Source organism: Phoenix dactylifera, chromosome 4 (genome assembly GCF_009389715.1).
Source record: "Phoenix dactylifera cultivar Barhee BC4 chromosome 4, palm_55x_up_171113_PBpolish2nd_filt_p, whole genome shotgun sequence".
Taxonomy (NCBI): Eukaryota; Viridiplantae; Streptophyta; class Magnoliopsida; order Arecales; family Arecaceae; genus Phoenix; species Phoenix dactylifera.
The window spans coordinates 8,405,377-8,426,939 of record NC_052395.1 but is presented as its reverse complement, the minus strand read 5'-3'; the positions used below and the strand labels follow the sequence as shown (position 1 = coordinate 8,426,939).

The 21,563-nt window shown below is 37.1% G+C and overlaps 1 protein-coding gene across 2 annotated transcripts; it reads right to left on the bottom strand.

Annotated features, from left to right (window-relative positions):
* Positions 1-537: 537 nt before the first annotated feature.
* On the bottom strand, positions 538-21,248 carry LOC103715588. Of its 2 annotated transcripts, none has more exons than XM_008803275.3 (17): positions 21,091-21,248; positions 20,941-21,004; positions 17,786-17,894; positions 16,544-16,606; positions 14,632-14,732; positions 10,201-10,267; positions 10,009-10,080; positions 8,707-8,868; positions 7,902-7,975; positions 7,718-7,815; positions 6,809-6,916; positions 5,789-5,886; positions 2,496-2,633; positions 2,234-2,281; positions 1,746-1,860; positions 987-1,084; positions 538-897 (listed from the first exon to the last, which is right to left on the bottom strand). In XM_008803275.3, the coding sequence occupies exons 1-17, from the start codon at positions 21,164-21,166 to the stop codon at positions 880-882; spliced, it is 1,509 nt and encodes a 502-aa protein (XP_008801497.2). In that variant the 5' UTR covers positions 21,167-21,248; the 3' UTR covers positions 538-879. The 2 variants fall into 2 exon arrangements, with proteins under 2 accessions (XP_008801497.2, XP_008801496.2); XM_008803274.3 differs by having other exon boundaries at positions 538-820.
* Between the last annotated feature and the right edge of the window lie 315 nt (positions 21,249-21,563).

Genomic DNA, 21,563 nt, shown 5'->3' with positions numbered 1-21,563 from the left:
CCTCCCCAGTTCAAACATGGACTGGAGAATTTCTGAATTCCAGAGCACGGCCAGCTACGATTGTTGAATAATTATTACCATCCGACATGTGAGTTTGAACCTGTAGCTGGTGGATCACAGATGGTCACTATTAGCATTAAAGATCCATATTGTGTTTGTAATTACTTTCTACCTTCCTCTCTGTTTTTTTTTTTCCTTTTTTCATCATAAAACTATCAGATTAATAACATTATTCAAAATATGGGAGGTAACTGGTGAATATTTATTCCTTTGGCACTGGGATACCAACAGATTCAGCTGACGCGGGTTTTAATCGGCTCTTACAGGCCCCATGTTTTGTAGTCAAGCACATGGTTTGAACTAAATTTTCCTTAGAAAATGCCTTGGGGCACCGGTTGCGGGCACCTCAAAAAGATTCCTGAGCCCATCTTAATCAAGCGAGCAGTTTTGAAGATACACCTATAACTGTAGAAATCATGGTAATCAACTTAGTGCAGCAGAAACCGATTGAGAGCAATAATGGTGTACATGCTCACCGTACAAAATCTACTTTGAGAGAAAATTGTTAGTCTCCGGCACGTTTAAGCTTGTTCAGCGAATCATATGATCATGTTACTTTTGTACATTGAACAACCATCCTCCTAATTATGATCAATAAAACATTACAGTTCCAAGAAAGGATATTATCATATTATATCATATAACTTAACACCTGCTTAAAATATTGGCAAACTCAAAATCTCTCTGCGGTGATGACAAGGGGCTGAGCTTCAGTGTGTTTTTTAGCAAGATAAGGACCCCTTCTAACAGCTTCCTGCAACTGAAAACACCAAAACGTTATGTCATGCCTTCCTTTTGTCTTCTGTCTGTTTATTTTGATTAGTTTAAGGGATACTTCTGCACACAGACCACATTACAAGCACTTGTGTTTTTGGGTAAGTAGAAGTTCTTTTGCTTGCCAAGTTCATCTAAAACTTACAACGTACCTTCCCTGCTATTTCAGCAATATGGGTGTCACGGAGCAAATTTGAAGTTGATAAAGCCTCGCTGATGGCTGTGCAACATTGATGCCGGGCTTCCATGCCTGAACATCAAAATCGATCATCAGAATTTAAGAACCATGCTGAATAGTACAAATAGTCAATGCTCCTTAAGTTGAAATATAAACAAAAAATTGTAAAGCTAGTTGCTTCCCGTGACAATTTGATCTTCATTCATCTCAGGGCTCATTGATTCCATTATGTTTAATATATAACAGTATATGAAATGTTGAGATATATAACAGGGAATTTTATTTGATGATTGGGGCAAAAAAAAAAAGAATTAGCATCACCTATCGAAACTGTCTAATCTCGTCGAGCACTTGGAATAAGAATCATTAAGACCTCATACAAAAATTTCGTTCCCACACCAATTTTGATGGCTATTTTATGTTCAGTCTCTGGCTGTGTATAAAACAGATATAGCTGTGTAACAAAACGGACCTGACCGTGTACAATAACTACACCTAAAAAAGCTATCTGTAAACAGGTTAAACATCAAATGACAGTCAGACAAAAGACTGTGTTAAAGTTCCTTAAAAGCTGCTCAGACATCACCGACAGAATTTCAATCTAATCATGTGTCATCATGAGATGGAAACAGACATATGTTACAAAAAAATATATATATAAACAACAGGAGTTGCTTAAATGTGTAACTGTAAAATGAAGTGATTTCTACTAATTATCTAGAGTGAAGCAAACCATTTTTTGTATCCTCAATTGTTGCATCAGTCACAATAGTGATAATCTCCTGTTTTGAGCAAACCTCCCTCAAGCACCATGACCGGGCCACTAATGCAGATATCAGTCTGTAACCCTGTAAGCATTTAAACAATCTACATAAGATGTCATTGTTTACTTCTTAAGGAGGAGCCTCTGGACTCTATCAAGAGATGTTAGACCACTTCTTGTTCTTGTTAGAGTGCATTTTGCTGTTCATTAGAATAAAAATTTACCATGAATAGTTACATCACTAATAGGATAGTAGTTAGTCAACAATGGAGAAGCTAGGAAAGAAACAAAAGTTAATTATTGACTTTAATACATAAGTGGCCAATTGTACCAAGATAAATAACTAAATTGAACAGTATTGGCATGTGATAATAGATTTGTGATAGGAATATTTAAAGTCAGAAAGTCAGAAAATAACCAATTTTGAAATGTTTTTGAACATTTCAACAATTGCTTACAGCTAATCGTAATTCAGGTTCCTGTTGCAGCACTGAGAGAAGTAAGCCCTGTCAACCAAATTAAACATTTTGAGTACATTTGTTATAGACCTAAAAAGACCGATGAAGGTAAACAAAAAAAGTAAAATGAAAAAAAGAACATGAATACATATGGCTACTAGGTTAACTGTCACCAATTGTTGCAGCAAGATGGCCTTGTCTCGTGCAAGAAAGAAAACAAGGTCATTTGAATAATAATATCAAATTGATGAGAGAAACTAACAAATGGTGTCAGCTTTGGGCTACCGGCAGCTGTTGCATAAATAAAGCGCCTAAGACATTCCTCTGCCTTATCATTCAGCAGCATGTTGTCTTGTGGCCGGTCAACTCCACAAATGCTTCCAAGGGCATGTAAAGCAGCCTGACAGTAATAAGATAAATCTCATATCTAGATATAAAAATGCCAGATAAAGGCCCCTCAACTACCAATGGCTAGCTAAAAAACAACAAAACAAGAGATTATAAATGAAACTAATGGTGTCATTTGCTACGAACCAATCCGCAGGAATGCAGTGACCAATATCAACAAACTTACGTAGCAATGTGAGAATTATAACAATATTAGGCCGCTTAACAGTAATCAACCTGAATTTTCATTGACTAATACAGCAGAAATTGAATAAATCAATAAGGTCATAATCTGAATAGAATAGCTGAACATCAAGATAACCAAAAACAGGTACTGAATATTCTGACAAAGAATTGCATATAATAATTATCCTGGAATAAAATCACAATTTATTTTTTTACCGATGCATCTGCAGAGTCCCAGCACTTGTCAGACTGTAGCTCAAGAGCCTGGGGTGATGCTTCAGGAAGGAAGGTGAGATCCTTTTCCCTCTCTATACTTAACCCTTTACTTCTCCCGTCCAACCATCATCTGTTGGAAGGGGAATTCTCATCCCAAAATAACACCAGCTTAACCTTCATCTCATCAGAGCACTCAATCATCTCTTATGACCTACACTTGGTGTCCCCGATAGCACTTATTTTTCACAGATAACAAACAACAAGATACCCCCTCAATGATTTCATTTGTTCCTTATAATGTATACAAACTGAAACAGAATGGCTTATTACATGTTATATTATTCATTGTAAGGTGCCTAAGGCCTGATCAAAATCCTTGACTGTTCAAATAGCGGTTTAAGCCATCGTATTGGTACAAAGCTTTACGAGAAGCAAAAACTTGAAGGAAAGGTTTTAAGATTGGATGCATATTGTACTCATTGACAATTTCTATGGACTTACAAAAAAGGTTAAGTTCCAAGATGTCCAAAAATCTGAAATGGCAAACAGTAAAAACCTAAAGAGCAACCAGTGCTGCATGGACACAGACGCAAGAGTTGGATTTGGACACATCCTTGTATAACTCAGAAGAGAAAAGATGGATACAGGAAAGTATAGGAGAAAAAAATCATTTTAATTGTTATACTAGATGTTATTTGAAAGGATGAAATAAATTTTATTTTTAGAAATACAGTTTTCCTAAGAGACGAGGTGAGAAAAAGCTCAGGGACTTTGGGAGGTCATCTAGCAACCAATTTTAAAAAATAAGTATTAGGTTTCAGAGATGGGACTCAGGTAAGAGAATAGATAGTGCTGTAACTCTAAGAAAGAGATTACATTAAAAGAGATCAAGTTGCCTTCCTCATGTGATTATCACATGACGAAACAACAGATGTCCAACCGACAGGCGACAGAAGCCCCGGAGTTCCCATCATATATTGTAAAAGAAGATTAATGTTAAGCTTGTAGACTAGAAAATATTAAAAGATAATATCTATAAAGTTGTTTCATCTTATATACAATTGACAAGTGCATCTTTGATGTTGATGCTAACTTACTAAAACTTGATCAACTCATAACAATGATAATATCACTCTTCATTTCATATGTAGAAAGTAGTCAGAAGTATGTTTAAGAAGGGGTAATGCTTGTAAAATTGGAGATTCTAACAAGTGATCATCAGCACAAACCATGAGTCAAGATTGATCATTTCCTGCACTTCTTTACTATCAGTATACAGTATATCTATATTTTTTTGGGCAATAACAGTATATCTCTGTTTGATATCTTTATCAAAACATGTTTCCCGATCAGAATTCAAAAGCTAGCTCAAGCAAGAAAACTAATCCGACATTTGACAAAGTTCTAAAGCCTCTGTCTCTACAGAAAGTTCGATAACAAGTTAGCAACCAAAGCCCACTTACAATTGCCCATTACATTTGCATGAGAGCAGCATCAGAAATGGTTGAAAAATCTAATTCCCCATGGTCTTAATCTCCTAAAACCAAGAATCAGATATGCACCTAAATGTCTTATGCATATTTGACTTGTGATACATGTTAGTATGAATTTTTTTTAAGATGGATGCTATAGTCCATGTAACATTGATGGCAACATAATTCACAAGATTCTTTGTTTCTGTGTCAACCAACAAGACTTCTTTTTACTTGAGTGTTAATAGACTTGATATTAACATATTTGATTAAGTATTAACATGGAAAGATGATATTATCATGGATTGACAATTTGAGTGGCTTGGGATGTTTGAGGATAAAGGGTCAAAAGTAGGATAGGGTTTGACAATCTAGGAGTAATTCCACCAATAATTTCAGGACATCAGCTTCACATAAAAGTCAATGACGTACATGTGATGGGTTTGTCCATTAGAATTATAATTCGCAAAACCAATGAATATCAAAAAGGGATTATGATGGATTATGATGAAAGAAAATGAGCAGCTCAGAACTAGGCAGGGTTGCAAAGTGGAATTTCTCTACAGAAAGCAGTTTTAGTTAGATTTTGGGAATATAAATAATAACTGACTTATTGAAGATGATTATTTGTATATATTTAGTTGTATTAATGAGCATATTTACTATGGCATATGAATGTCTATGTTAAAGTGATATCTCTAACATAGTCTAATATGCTACAAACAAACAATATCATCCTGATTGCATGTCCTGGTGTGGTATTGATTGATAATCATAACCCTAATCGTGTTTTATTTATGCATTAATGGCACTCACTACGAGCAAGAACCAATGGGTCTTGAAAGGTACATGTAGCAAACACGAAGCTTTAGTATTCAACAGGTTGAGGACGTTTCACCACAGCCGTTAGGCACTGGTATCCTAGTTGCACAGAGATACAAGTAATGATGGTTGATTTAAATTCACAATGCCAACTGCAATCCAACATGCCTACAAATATTAAGTGTCATAAAACATAAGGAGCATCAACCTCATCGAAATGTCCAATACTTTAGGAATCTAATGACATAAAGACTTAAGATGTGCTATAATTGTTGGATAGAACTACACATGCATAATGACTGAGGAACACAATATCAGAGAGGATAAGATCAAGGAATGGTTCAGTCATTACTCCAGAAGGAAGATAATGCACCCATAAAGGAGGGAGGATCATATAAGAGAAGGGCCCCAGACTAGCAGAATAAACTGACAAAAAATATTGAATAATAAGACAAACATGCCACATGCTTACCAGTTGTCTACCTCTGCTCTGGCGATCAAAGGCAGATTCAAAAACATGTCTCGCGACAACTGATGGATTTGTAAGTAACAGAGCTGCTCCTTGATTTGCTAGAAACATCAAAAATGCATATAAGAACACCTTCAAAAGCAAGACAACCAGAATTTCTTGGCAACTTGATTCAAAGAAGATAACAATTAAAACATATAAAGACAACCTAGAAAAAATAGGCATGTTTAAGACCACAAAGTACAACAAAGACATTTGGCCTGTTGGAGGATGAGTATGACAATTGTTAATATAAACCTCAAGAAGATATTCTAAAAAGGACATTGTTCATATTAAGCCGATACAGTTACCACTTAGTTACTATGATGACCACAATAGCTAAAAGATGATCATCCTAGAAACTAAGGCCAAATATTCAAGATAGCCAGCCAGCTATCTTTCTAAAATTCCACCTCCTTTAAGTGATTATTTGTCTTATTTACAGACATGCATCAAACATTAACTCCATCAACTAGAATTAGAACAACGTCTGAAATATAAGAGTAACAAAGTGCAGAAACTTCTCAATGGAAGATGAAGAATACATATCTTGTTGGGAATAGCAATTTTAAACCTTGTAGACATGCCTGGACAGAACAATTAGAAACCCAATGCTGCCAATTCATACAAAAATTTACAGGTAGAAGAATCAAAGGTTACACGACTAAGGACTCATAAGAAAAGGCCGCTCAGTACAAATGAGTAACAAGCAGCCAACAGAATTAACATTTCCTGAAAAAAAAGATAGGAAAAAACAGAAGGGCCAGGAGCTTAAGTGGGAAGCAATGACTAGATGAGGTTGAAGGTGAAGGGTAAAAATCAAGATGATGAAGACAGCACCTGAAGGAACAGGTAGGTTAGGAAGGAATTCTAGAAAACAGAAATATTATGCTGCACGGAGATAACTCTAGAAAACACAAATATTATACTGCAGAGAGTTGTAATTGCAGGGAAAAAATTCGTAAATCAAGTATGTTGGCATACTTGCTCCAATTAGACCTAAAGCTTCTAGTGCGCTCTCGCATTCATCTGTATTCTGACCTCCTAGCAGCTTTAATCTTCCATCAATGGCAAAGAGGAGGGTTGTAATCCCTGAAACCAAGTTCAGAGGCAAGATAAGTTCTATAAATTTGTCAGCTCTTACTATTTGTAGACAACAATGAAGACGAAACCTTGAACGCAACTTGGCATGACCTACAACAAAACAGAAATTAAAAGCAACATTTAATAAGCATTGCAACAGATATACTAGATATGGAGTTACTGATGTTTAAATCAGAAAGAAGGTGCAAGGAGAAGATACAAGAGTCATTCAGGAATAACCACTAGCAAGGGCCCTTCCTTCCCTGTTCATGAAAAAGACCTTTCAAATGTCTAGGGAAGAGCTGCCATTTTTGATACCACAAGCATACATTTTGGCACAAGTTTTTTTGGTTCTTAAAAAGAAACAGTTTGAAAAGGTTCAATTGTATGAAATGAATTTCTACTCCATGGCTGCCAGCATAGGCCCAACACAAGATGTAAAACTTTAGCCCTACTGACTGTAGGGTAAGCACAAGATGAACCCAACAAAGACATTTATGAACAAAATAAGGGTAGTTGATCACAACAGACAGGCTAAGCAACATATACAGAGCCACCAAGCTCTGTAAAGAATAGCCACATGTTATTCCTAACATTAGAAGGACCAAGTAGTGTCCAAGAAACAGTACAGACTCGTGCCATTCATGTTGTCTATTCAAATACAAGTCTATATAACTCATGTTAGGCATCATATATGAATGGAAACAATAACAATAATCAAGCAGCATAAATCATTTGCCACATACAACTCATAGCATAGTGAAATTTTATGGGATAATTATCATCTGGAATTTAAAGGATAGTCCTTACTTGATTCATCAATAGTCATATAAGCATCAGCTGAAGAAAGAAGCCTCCCACTGATCAAAACTGCCCTAGATCGTAAAATGGAATCTACTGAAAAGTTGCTGAAAAGAAGATCAATATTTAGAAGAGAAGAAATACTGTCCAATAAATTTTGAAAGATGAAAACGGGACTGTACATAACAGATACCTGATTATATCAGTCAATAGCTGGAGCAAGGTTGTCTTTAGTACAAAGCTAGAACTGTGGGGAGAGGACACCAACTACGCAAGGAACAAATCAATTATGAGAGAATAAATTTTGATTTACAAAGAAATTCAGACAACTTGAAACCCTGCTGATCAAGTTGAATACAGAATGTTTAGTAGCAAGTGAAAAATTAAGACACAAAACTTGGTGACCGAGCACACAAGAATTAAACACCAATGAGGCAACCCTCATTGCTTTTAAGAATGTGGACTCCGGCGCTTAGCAGTTGCAAAAACTTGTGCTTTATTATGTCACTATATATATATATATATATATATATATATTAGGTATTTGCAGAGGTCATTGTGTTTCCATGGGCTTCTGCAGCTCTTACACATTCAAAAAGTGACTATAATTTTCAAACAATTCCTAGAAGCCAAGGTTCGTTGTTTCAGCACCGGATCCCGTATCGGTACCATTCTGTTACAGCATCGGTACACGGTATAGTACGAGACAGTGAGGTGTACCAAGTGTCGATGCGGTATGAGACTGCATATCGGTTCGGTATATGGTATGGTATGCCAGGTATGGTATGGTACCAACCGGAACGGCAAACTTTGCTTGGAGCAATAAACATTTGTATCATGTACATTCATGCAGCTCAGATACTGATCATCAGAACTACAGAGAACTAGATTTAGAGTGAAAATAAGAAAGAAATTGATTAAAGATCTCAAGATCAATGGGCCAACAATTCAGCTTCCCTCGAGAAGACAATAAAATAAAATGTACAGATTGTTTTTACCTCGTATAAAAGCTCCAGAGCACTCAGGGTTGTCAGCATATCATGTTTGTTATTGATTTCTATCTCAAATAAGTTCAGCAGGTTTGAGTTGTACACTGCTGTTGCAACAGAGCTAGAAAGAGAGAAAAGTTTTGCTATGAGAGCCAAAATCCGGATCCGTGCCTGTAACATTCATTCACATATATTCAGAAGAAATATTTAAGCAGTAAAAGAATAACTTGTAGAATGTGTCTCGCATAAATTACTAAAACTATTGCAATTATTTGAAGGAAATTCAATGAGGAATCAAAACTTCGAAAAGCATTAGTATCTTGTAAGGTAACGATAAGACAACATCATTTCCATTATGATGTGCCCTCTATGATATGAATGAAGGGACCCAAGATTTAACACATTAACATAAATGGATGTTGGATAAGTAACCAAAAAAAAAAAAAAGAGAAATTGCCGCAAGGATTTACATATTACTATCATAGGTCATGCTCGACACAGCTGGAGAAGATGTGTCAGCCCAAGCATCTCAACTGCTAAAAATGTTCCTAAATGTTCTTAATAGATACATTCAATGTCCAATTTGCTGGAGTCAATTGGCTTAAAATTCGTCAAGTTCAGAGGTTTTTGTTCTGACAATTTTTGTAAAAACAGATCATGCAGAGAAAAGTAATACAGCCAAGAGAGAATGGTGCATTTTTTGTCTAGAATGCCGATATGTCGCAGTTCCTTCAGTTTATTTACAAATCCCATTATCCATTAGCATGTAGATGTAATGGAGTTTATAATTCAAGCTAAAATAGCCTGCAATGCATAATCATAAGCAGAGAATACTCATCATAGTATAATGTGATCGCTATATTAGAATGTTGAATACCTCTATATTGATCATCCATATGCAAGATAATGAGAGCTATGCCATAATAATTTAACAGAAATTCTGTCAAAGGACTAATCACTACTTGTAAGGTGGAGAATTTCCTCCATGTGCCTTTTCAGATTGAAAAATAAGATTTTCAAAGAACCAAGAATATTAAATCATCTGAAAGCATAGGTGATTATAAGATACACTGTTTAATAAAGATTATTATAAGTTACAATGTTCAATAAAGATTATTCTATCTAATATGAGTGCATTTATAACATCTTTATTGCCTTTTAGCCTCAGTTATAAATTTAAGTTAATGAAAAATAGTTCCACATGATCAAATTCAAATTGGAATCTCCAAGAAGCAGAAGCAATCAAATATTAGAAAAAGAAGCCTTGACCAAGTATACAGCTGGAACTAAATAAGAGAATTTGCAACCTACCAGCGAAGAGGACCGAGCTGCTACATTGTTTAGTTGCATTGACTCTGCACTATGAGCTGGAAAGATGATACCCTAAAACATAACACATTGACCCAAAGAGAAAAGGGGGAATTAGCCCGCAGCGGGTAAGGTGGTAAAGCTTTTAATCACAATCCACAGAATTGTGGCTTCAGTTGCAGAAAAAGTCCTTACAATTCCCTCAGGAGCTTGAGCAATATTTGTTATAGCATCCAGTGAAGCTTTTGAAGTCTGCTCATTCCTGTGCAGATAGTGCACATATGAGAGAGTTTAAGAAAATACTAGAGGCACCTGATAAAAGATCCATCAAAACTCAAAAGTGAGAGAGTTTAAGAGTGTTTTTTTTTTTTTTCCTTCTTTTTTTTGCTAGAAGGGTACAGCGAGTTACACCATGGTCGTAGCCCTCCCCCAAATACCCCTAAACACCCAAACCCTGGTGAAGGTGGGATAAGATTCACCAGCTTGATAAGCTAGCACTTTCATCACCATTAGATGGATAAAAATAAGAAAAGTGGAAATGAACTAACCACGCAGACAAAAAAGAAGCTATAAGAGAAATTTACCACCATAAAAATGACATTTTTTCGTTTTTCTTTAGATACTCCCAGCTCTTTACCAAAAGCTAGATGAAGTATGTGAAGAACCTCTTTGTAACATATGTACCGAAGGCTTATTGGGAGGTGAAAGCATGTCTAATTTGATACTACATTGCTTGTGTAGGGACCAATTTATGCAAGCTAATTTTTCATTTGTATAGAGGATGCTTACAAAATACTCTAATTTTGAGTACACACCAGGTCAAGGACTACTGCTTGTGTAACAAGAAAGTAGCAGCATGTATCACAAACTGCATAGGCTATATGACTCATAACAGAGCAGCCTTTAAGTTATAGTATAACAATATGGTGATTTGGAGAAAGAAACAATAAGTAATGGCTAGTCGACTACAGAAATCGAATATAAAGCCCAGCAACAAGGATGCAGTCAGTATAGCTCATAAATTTCACAAGGTACTATTATAGGGTGAAGCATGCTTAGTTCATTCATTTGATAAGGTTCATATCAAGCCACACACACGCATTATACATATAGATAGATAGAGAGACAGTCAGTCACATACTTGAAGTTGCTTATTGTTTCTTAAGAGGGATGTGCTGCAAGTGAGAAAGTTTGACTTTTATTTATGATTGGGATAAAGATTGGCAAGCTAGTTTTTAACATTTCTTTTTGGGGAACAAGTTCTGCAGGGTCGTTCATATACACTGGAGGCACAATTATAATGCAATATAGACCTATCCGTACTCTGTCATGTTATATGCCTTATTGTGTCCTAAACAATATAAATTAACAAATTAATGTAATAATCTTTTGTATTTTTAAATACATGTCAAATTACATGCTGTGCTACAATAGACGAATACCACATAGTGCTATGTATATTCGACCACTCAAGCCAACTGCATAATCTGCAAAATTTGCTTTTCTTGAAGATGTTATTATGATCTTGGTTTCTGGATCAAGATAACAATATGGTGCACCACCTGGTTGATATTTATCTGAAACAATAGTGCAAATTCAACATTAGCCTGGGTATATAGGACTAAAATAGATGGCTTATGTTCATAATGACTTAAAAATTTTCCTAAGGCCATACATTACCGTGTAAAAAATAATAATAATAATAAAAGTAAAAAATTAATAATAAGAGGATTCTTTCATTATATATTTCTTCATCTTCAAGAACCCATCCACATAATTTACTATCTTTTCATGTGGGTGCTATAGACATGACATAATATGTTCAACCACATTCATAAGAGCACACAAATGTGCTGCTTAAAGAGAAAAAACACACAATTAGAAGAGATGGTAACATGACTTGCACATTCTGGTGCAGTTCCCTCCATTCCCCTCTCACACCTCTTTCATCCTTTTCTCTTGATACTTCAAACCTTAGGAGTAACATATTATTGGTCTTGGTAATTAAAATATATTACTCGCAAGTAATTCTACCAAGAAATTAGCTTAAGAAGCAATGGTTGCTGATAATAAAGCATGTAGTGATTCACTGCAAGCCAAAAGTTTTTTTTTAACCTAAAGCAGTTCATCAAATCTGAGACAGCCATAGCCCACAGATGCAAATACAACCAGCATAACCTCCATTCTCACACAATAACATGTAAAGGAATAGGCGCACCATGAACAAATTGACTATAAATGCAGGTCCAACTTCACAGCATGTTTTTATGTTTAAATTTATACATTTTAAAAGATGCATCTTGAGATGGTGCAATTTCTGCATGCAATCCCTGACAGAAATCTATGTTTCCATGTACAATTGCTAAGTATAAGTTTCATCCCAGGATTCGGTTCACCTAAAGTAACAAAATGTGATACCAAAAAAAGGTTTATTCCTTGTTTAAACAAATACGATTCAGATTAAAAAAAAAAAAAGAGGAACATTGGTGGTGTACAAGAAAAACAGAGTTAGGAAAAAGCACTAGCATGCAGCAATAGATAATCCACTTATATGCATGGGCAAGTTTCAAGTTACATGACCAAATACCCAGTATTCTTATGTTCAAACCAAGGCCAAACTACTAGACTCTGAAAAAAGGATTCTATGAACAAATTTCAACATCAAAAGAAATAGTTGCTAAAAAACATGAAAAGAAATGTCCACTTATATGCATAGGCAAGTTTTAAGGTATATGACAAAATACCCAGTATTCATATCTTATGTCCAAACCAAGGCCAAACTACCAGCGTGTGATCATATGATTTTCTGGAAAATTTTCAATATGAAAAGAAATACTTTGACAGTGCTAGACCAGATTGAGCGGATCCTGCGAGGTTTCCTGTGGGGCTCGACTGGAGGGGGCCATAGGGTGCACCTGGTAGCGTAGGATAGTGTCTGTCGGCCCCTCAAGGATGGTAGCCTCGGATTGCTGACTCTCCGATCTAGGCGCAAGGCAATCATTGCTCGACATACGATGTGTTTCCTTCTTGAGTCTTTAGAGTCAAGCTATGGTTGCTAGATATGGTTGATTATGGCCGACGGAGGGAAGTCAACACGGGTAATCGATCTCCTTTATGTGGCGTGAGATTGAGAGGTACCTGCCGATGGCCCGGCCAACACTAGGTGATTGATCAGTGATGACAGGAGTATCGACGTGGTGGGAGACACATGGCTAGGTGCCCTACCATTGAGGTTGTGGCCGACCATAGTCAGTCCGGAGGGAGTCGAGGGTCTACGAGTGAGCGACCTACTTGCTCCAGGAGGGGGGAGTGGGATGAGAGTGGTTGAGGCAGGTGTTCGGTGTGCACCTGGTAGAATGGGTGCAACTTCTTCCGGTTCCGGGGTGCGCGGGACTGGACGTCCGGGTATGGCGGGCTTCCTATAGGACCAGGGTCAGGGTAGGCGACGTCCCCCGAGTCTTGGAGCCGAACTTTGAGGCTGGCCTGGATTGTGCTTGGGTTTGGCAGTTTGGTCTACACCAGAGACTGGCTCTGTTCTTCTAAAAGGTGTTTGGGAAAGACTTCCGATGAGATCAGCTCTTAGCAGATGGGGGGCAAGCATACCCCCGCACTGTGTGGTGAGGGGACGAGGAGACCGTTGATCATGTGCTCTTTCGTTATGGGTGGGCAAGGGGAATCTGGCAATTGTCGGGGCTCCCACAAAGAGTCTGGGGCCAGAAGGACCAGTTCATGCAGGCTATCTGATGGGGGTCTGGTAGCCCCTAGCTGCGTCATATGGCTTTTCGAGCTATCTGTATTGCCTACCATATTTGGTTGGCCAGAAATGCTCGGACTTTCAGCGAACGCAGCTTGTCTCCAAGGTTCGCGATGGAGCGGGGTCGAGCACAAGCAGCGGAGCTTATTCGGGGTACCCCTGTGGACGGGCCTTTGACCGCTCAGGATATCTGAGACTCTCTTTGTAATCAGGTAGTGCCATGGATAGTGTTCTTCACCTAAGAGCCCCCACACTCGAGCTTTCTCAAGGTCAATTTCGACGGGTCGGTTTTGAATGGAGAAAATAGAGGGGGCACGGGCTTCGTTATCAGAGACTCGCGCTCGAGGGTGATGGCGGCTGGTGGCTGACAGCTCTCAGACACTATTGTTCCCGGAGCCGAGCTGCGAGTGGCCTGAGTGGATTTTCACTATGCTCGGCGCGCGTTGCGGGCCGACTCTATCATCTTGGAGGGTGACTCGATCACTGTGATAGGTTGGATCCAGGAGGGTCCGAGTGGTCTGAGTTGGGACCACCCACTGCTTCGCAATATTTGGTCGATGGATGGGGACGAGGTGGCGTTCCAGGCCAAGCACGTTTTTAGGGAGGTCAATGGTGCTATAGACTGGGTAGCCACTTACGTGGCCAATCACTCTGGTGGCACCTTGTGGACCCAGAAAGAAGAGTTGCCTGGGGCATTTCGTGATGTGTTGTTTTGTGATTTTATTGGGTGTGTCCGTACTTGTGTAGTCTTACTTGCCCGCCTTAGCCAAAAAAAAAAAGAAGAAATACTTGCTCAAAAACACATGAAAAGAAATACTATTTCAAACAAGGGAAAAAGGTTGAAATAAGGGCAGAATAGAGAGGTCACATACCCTTCGAGTAAGCAGTTAATCAAAAGTGGATAAATGTTGTACCCAACAATAATCTGGACAACAGCTGCACTATCTTCAGTGTTTTGCAAAATATAAGATACCTGGCATATATACAAAGATGGCATGAGTACTTCAAACTAGGTTTGTTCCTGCATATATGGAGAGATGTGACTTCTGGCTTATTAGTAATTACAAAATTACAAAATTAATGAGCAAAATATCAATAAAAGTCTGACAACCGCATTAATACTAGAATTTTGTCACTCTCAGACCATTTTGTACTCAACAAAATTCATAAAATGTTAAATCTAAAACTAAGATTCTTTATGATGTCCACATGTTTGTGACTGAAACACATTGTCAGCAACTCAGCATCATATAATGCACCATTAGATTTACAGGAACTATACCTATTATTTATGAGACATGCATAGTATGCCATCAAATTGAGCTGAAACCTTAAACCAATATTTTGGTCAATCATGTCTCCCTCGCTTTGGGACTCTGCTAATTTACATGCAAAGAAATCATGCAAGTCTCTTGCTCATACAGCACATCAAGGAACCAATACTGGGGAAAAATCAAAAACACACAAAAAAGATCATGGCAAGCACCCACATAAGCAAACTTATCACTAACAGATATTTCGTACTCCACCAAAGAAATTCTCAAGTTGGTCCACCAAACAAAATGGATTTAATAGCAATTGTCCCATGCATTAGTAGCAATGCCTCCTCTACATTCTTTATCAGATTATCCTGAATAATTTGTACAGACTTCTATAAGGAAAAGGTAGCAAAGAGCCACTCAATATATATAAAAGAAAAAGAAGGTAAATTGGTAAACACAAGCAGCTAAAGCCACCACCAATCCTCAACAAGAAGACCCTTTGTGGTGAAAGTACCAGGTTATAGTGGCAGTTGAAACACATAGAAAAAGGAGAGAAGCATAAGCCCCTAGCAGGACCAAAGCAAAGACTGAAGTAAGCCAGCAAAACAAATGGCATGCATGACAAGGTATTAAGCATCTTTCACAGGAAAGCTGCTACTGAAATTTCTCTGAGAAACTTTCCTGTTACTTTCTAGCCATTCAGACTAGCAAAAACACCTAGAACTAAAACCTTGTCCTGAAAATATTGGTTAGATTTTCTATTACAGAATATGTGAAAAATGTGGGGGTGACAGGTAATGTACGAGGAAGTTGCAAGAATGAAACTTGTTCCACTAAGATAGTATACTCAAGAATGCCGCAAAATTGATCTCCACTATCTCCGAAACAAGAAAGAAGAATTTTATCATTGCATGCCCTTTTCTTTTATACTCTCAATTCTCAAAAGTTAGAGGCTTAATCTTGCACATGAACCAAGGAACATTCAGATCTTAGAAAGCTAATGGCTCTTTCAATTTCCTAGGCCGAGCAATCTCACCAACAAAGGCAGATTGGCAGGAAGAAATAAACATAAACTAAGGACAATTTCTTGGCATGAGGGATTACATATACTTGCAACAATTTATCAAATGCTATAATCAGGTTAATCTATGCATGCAATTATGTTCAGCTATTTCCAGCCAAAACATCAAATACAAGATTTCCAAAATTGTTGCATAAAATTGCAATATAGGCAATCATACAGAAGCAATCTACATCTATAATCAGGTTAATCTATGCATGCAATTATATTCAGCTATTTCCAGCCAAAACATCAAATATAAGATTTCCGAAAATGTTGCATAAAATTGCAACATAGGCAATCAAAGGGAAGCAACCTGCATCACCTTTTACACCATATTGCAAGTGAACTAAAATAATATGGAGGTTAAGGAAGCTAAATCAATATGAAATAGGAAAAAACATTTCATCGGCTCATTCTAATACTCATATTTTGCAGAAATTTCACTTGCTATACACATACAGCTTTACAAGCCAGGCATCTAACAGTCTGAGAGTTTGCCTGCAATCCAGCTTGTATAAAGGGCTGCAGAAAACATCAGCATAAATTAGCACTGAGAGAAGTTTGCAAACCAGAACTTTAGATTTCAAATATGAAATCTTTCATTTATATATACAAAGTAATGCCGATTAAGAATTTAAAATTTTTGTTCAGCTTCCGCAAAAAGTATGCAAGTTTTCTTTATTTCTTTATTATATTTAAAGAAACTAATCAAGTTCAAACACAACCAACAAGATTTTAGATTTCTATAATCTAACTATGTCCAATAGATTTTTAGACTATGGAGATGAATATTTCTTCACTGTCATTCTGTAAGGCATGACTCATTTTCTTGATCAAATAAAATAGTCTGCAGTTCCTATTCATGGAAGAACATGATCAACGAGAGGCCCCAAACTGTCACAGACATGTTGAAATTGTTCAGTTATTTTATCCACATGGGTCCAATTATAAGTCCTTGGTAAGTTTTTAGGCCTCTTATTTTCAGCAAGAAAGATTGGCAAGAGCTGGATTGGATGACTACCAAATTAGAAAATAACTAGTTGAATAATTGCTAGGATTTAAGTGAGCTTTATGTCTTTTTCTTGAGGAAAAACTTGAAGTTCTCAATAAGCTTTAAGTCTTTTTTATGTTGCAACATATTAACTGACAAATTATAGAGTAAATAAGCAATCTACAGGCAATTTTGCCTTTAGTCTTCTAGGACACTTCAATATATAACTTATTACACATCTTGCAGAAATTTATGAGTATGAAAAGGTTAGGTGGTTACGTCATGATCCCATCTATATGTTTAAATCAGAACTAATCCACTTTGCTATACTCCCAGTTTTAAGACAGCAATATGTACAATTTTAAAATGTTTGGGACAAATATGGATTTATACTCTCATGTACTATTCCACTATGAATAATAATATAATATTTAAGGTTTCTAGATCAAATTAAAAGAGGGGGAAAAAAAGAAACCACAGACTTCTTTAGGAACTGAGATAGATCCAATAATAAGCTTGCAGTCAAGCACAAAAAAGAGCATAAATTTAGAAGGTTGGGATTTGAACCAGATCAAGATCCAACAATACAAATCAGCCTCTGTGCAAAAGCTTTCACCTATATCAGACACACCTTAACAATGTCCCCAGCAATCACAAAAGCTATGAAAGGCTAATGCACAAGAACCATTTAAAAATCATATGATACATACAGCATAATTTGTGAGAAGAGAAGCTCCATATTTTGTTCTAAATATTCTGTCTAAGCAGGCAACAACAGTATCTTCTAACCCAGGTACATCGGCCTTGGTCTGCAACACACTGGAGATAAAAGAAAGACAGCTTACAAGCCAAATTCTTAGATTCATGTTATCTTTCATTAAAAAATAGCATATGAATAAATACCCAAATTGGCATCAGCTGATGTGCAGCCAGTCAAAGTGTGAAACATGTACTCATTGGACCTTTGTATGAAAGCCCAGTTACTAGGACATATTATAATTGCACTTCAGTAAAAGGTCACAGAAGGCCATTAAATGTAGAATTTTGCAGGTCAGTGGATGCTGAAAATGAGATGCAAGAAGATAAATCATTTGGAAGAAAGTTCATAATATTGTACCACATACAAACTCTTACCCAGGTAATCAGTTGATTGTTAAATGGCTAGGGGTTAAGACAATAAAGCTAGATTTATGAAACAAACAATAAATGTAACTTATGCTGTTAAAACTATTCAGACATTCAAATATCAACCTCCTATGATAACTTGAATGCAGCATGAATATGTGAGTTTATTTGGGTCCCATAGAGCCAATGAATTGAACTAGTAGTAATAGTGTGTACAACCCAAAATTTCTTTTTAGATGAAAGCAGCAACCAAATAGTTAAAAAAGACTGGTAATAGGTCCTTTAGTACACAAAATCAATAAACCTAGTGATATAGCTGAAATTTATGAAAGCCGTATTAAACTTTATTTTCCCATCAATGATTAACCGAAACCCAACATTGGAATCTGTAGCTATCATGATCCCTTTGCATTTATTAATATCAAGACTTCATATAGTTACCTGCAATTATGGGCAAGGGTAGACATGGGAACATGGAAGAAAGAAAAGCAGAAAGTGGTAGGTGTTACCTACCACATCAAGCACAGGCGCTAGGTGTTCAACAGTTAAATATCCAAAAAAGTGAAGGTCCTCACAATACAAATATATCAATAATAGAAGTTCTAAAAATTTAAAAGAAATATAAAAAATTGATTGCTAGATTAATTTGACTATAACATGGTACACTTCATTAAAAGGCTTATGCTCATGAGGTAACATTAATCAGGAAGAAGTGACATAGCACTACAATAATCTGAGCATTTGAAGCTAATATTGTTTAGCAATTCAGTTTATTGGGTATTAAAAAGCTAACACTTCTGACGTGGTGTCCTTAGGTTGAACACCCAAAAAAGCTGTGAGTGCCACAATTTTTATCTAACACAAGCAGAACTTTCATATGCATCTAGAAGTGTCATTTGGTATACATGTTCAACTGTCCAAATCATCACACTGCATAATTCCTTAAAGTAGAATCTACAAACAACAGCAGAGGTAGGACTTGTCCTAATCCGGTTGCTTGTAAATCATGAACGATCAAGTTTTCATTGTGAAAGATAGGGGCGAAGGATTGAAAGATGCAACAGATGGAGCATAAGACTAATCAGTTTGAGACAAGCCTAGAGAATGCACTTACCACATTGTTAAAGCTAGAAACAGCACGTAACATTCTAACAACTCTCATGCTCCTCAGAAAAATTGGATTTGTAGATAGTTGATCCACCCCACCAACAATTACTCTTATCATTTCCTCTAGTTACACTCTTAGTTGATTCAAAAACAAAAGAAGGGTTGTAACATTGCTTATTTATCGTAAGGACAACTCCTAAGAGATCCATTATATTTCTTAAGTAAAATACATAAAACACAAAAATGATTCCATGAAATACAACAAAATTCTACCTCACAATAAATGTACCATGAGGGTTCAGCATTGATAGAGGTTCCCTGTGACAGTGAAAATTGCATTGTTTTGGAAGCTAGTAGAAACAATCCTTGAGTATGAGAATCAAAAATAAGAATAACTACAATCATGAAAACCATGACAATGACAAAGAGGATAAAAATATTTCTCTCAATGAGGTTAGTTTTAATCAAGGAAATGCATCCAACAAAGATTACGCTCAGAAGAAATTATAAACAGATACACAGAGTGTTATTTGAGTCAATGGCATAATACACATTTGTTCATGATTTAATTATTGCACAGTCAAAGAATGTTCCATGTATTTGATGCGCATAAGAATATCCAATCACCCTTTTGTTGTCACAAGAATGTATTCGTACAAAATATTATGTCAAGATCACCACCATACAACAGTAGGTTATTCCAGATCTGCTGTTTAAAGAAGAAGAACAACAACAAGAACAAGAAGAAGAAATTTATTACTGCAAGATGCATAGTTTTTCTTAAAAAAAAAATGTTATGATATTGGATGTGGTCCTTTCAATGATTTTAAAACAAAGACAATTTCAAATTCCAAAATAGTTTGCACTTTCCTTGTGGACAAAGTAATGTGGGTAACAATGGATGAAATATGTACTCTTCCATCGACTGAATAACTCTTGCCCCAGTTTCAGAAATATGGAGAAGATCAAAATATTGATGGGAAAGAGGCACTGACAAGAAGATTGCACTAATTAAGTTGTTATTGTACTTGATGCGAAATTTCCAAAACTTAATTTGCGATGCTGTTAAGCGAACTCTCCACCAATCTTAGATGACCATCCAAGAAGGCTTATTGCTAATGTAGGAGAAGCGGCGCATCAATAATAACGGCTTATTTAAATATTCCAGTGAGTCTCAATCGTCCAGTATTTCCTTCATAGGAAAGTGCCTCAAAGCTCGGTGATCCAGCCTAACACCAAAGCTATATCCTCTTGTTTGCGCCTGCGTGCATCCGTGCGTGCGTTTGTGTGTGTGTGTGTGTGTGTGTGTGTGTGTGTGAGAGAGAGAGAGAGAGAGAGAGAAATTTGTTCAAGAAGGGGGAAATAACATCAAGGAAGAAAACCCTGCTGACAATATTCCAGAAACATGTTGCCCTACTTAAGATTAGCGATAAAAGCCGATCAGATCATTAGGTTTTCTCAATACTTGCTCGATAATAATTGAACATAGTACAAATATACACTCGATTTCCGGCCTGGCTTTTTTTCACTTGAAAAGATCAAAAGAACCCTCACTGCTTCGCCAAATTAAAGAAACTCGGTTCTAAGATACCGACCCAAGAAATCTTGAAGATTACAAGAGAGAAAGATCTACCCAAAGAGGACGGTTAGGGAATAACGATCGAGGAACTGCTTTGCCGAAGCATCGTTCTGGAATCCTGTACAATATGAGGAAAGAAAACTTTTGTCAATAGGGATTGGATAAGAAGCGAGGAGAAGGGCGAATCTGGGAGGATTACCATACCAGGATATGAGGAGAAATCGGAAGCGGCTTCGAGCAACGGAGCTAGCTCCGGCAGTGGGGCTCCCTCAGCCTCCATTACTGCAACCACGGAAGAAGGGGGAACAAGAAGAAGAAAGGGGAGAGTGAGGGGGTTCTTTGGAAGACAAGGTGGGTCGGCTTAGCCGCCTTATACTAATCGATGCGAGGGCGGGACTGGGAGAGATACTACACCCTACGCCACGTAAGCCACGTGGCGATGACATAGGCCTCAGGAGTGCTGTAATCAACGTCCATGTATGAATACGTCACCAGCACTATCAGTAGATCAGTAGCGCTTCTACTGAAAGCATCCAGGCATCGGACATTTGGTCTCCAAATTTAATCGATATCTGCGCATTTCGAACATGGACCACCTCAATAAAAGAGTTAACGGATGGACCGACTTGGCGATTTTCACGTAAAGGAGAAATTATATTCTTGGATTACCACTTCAG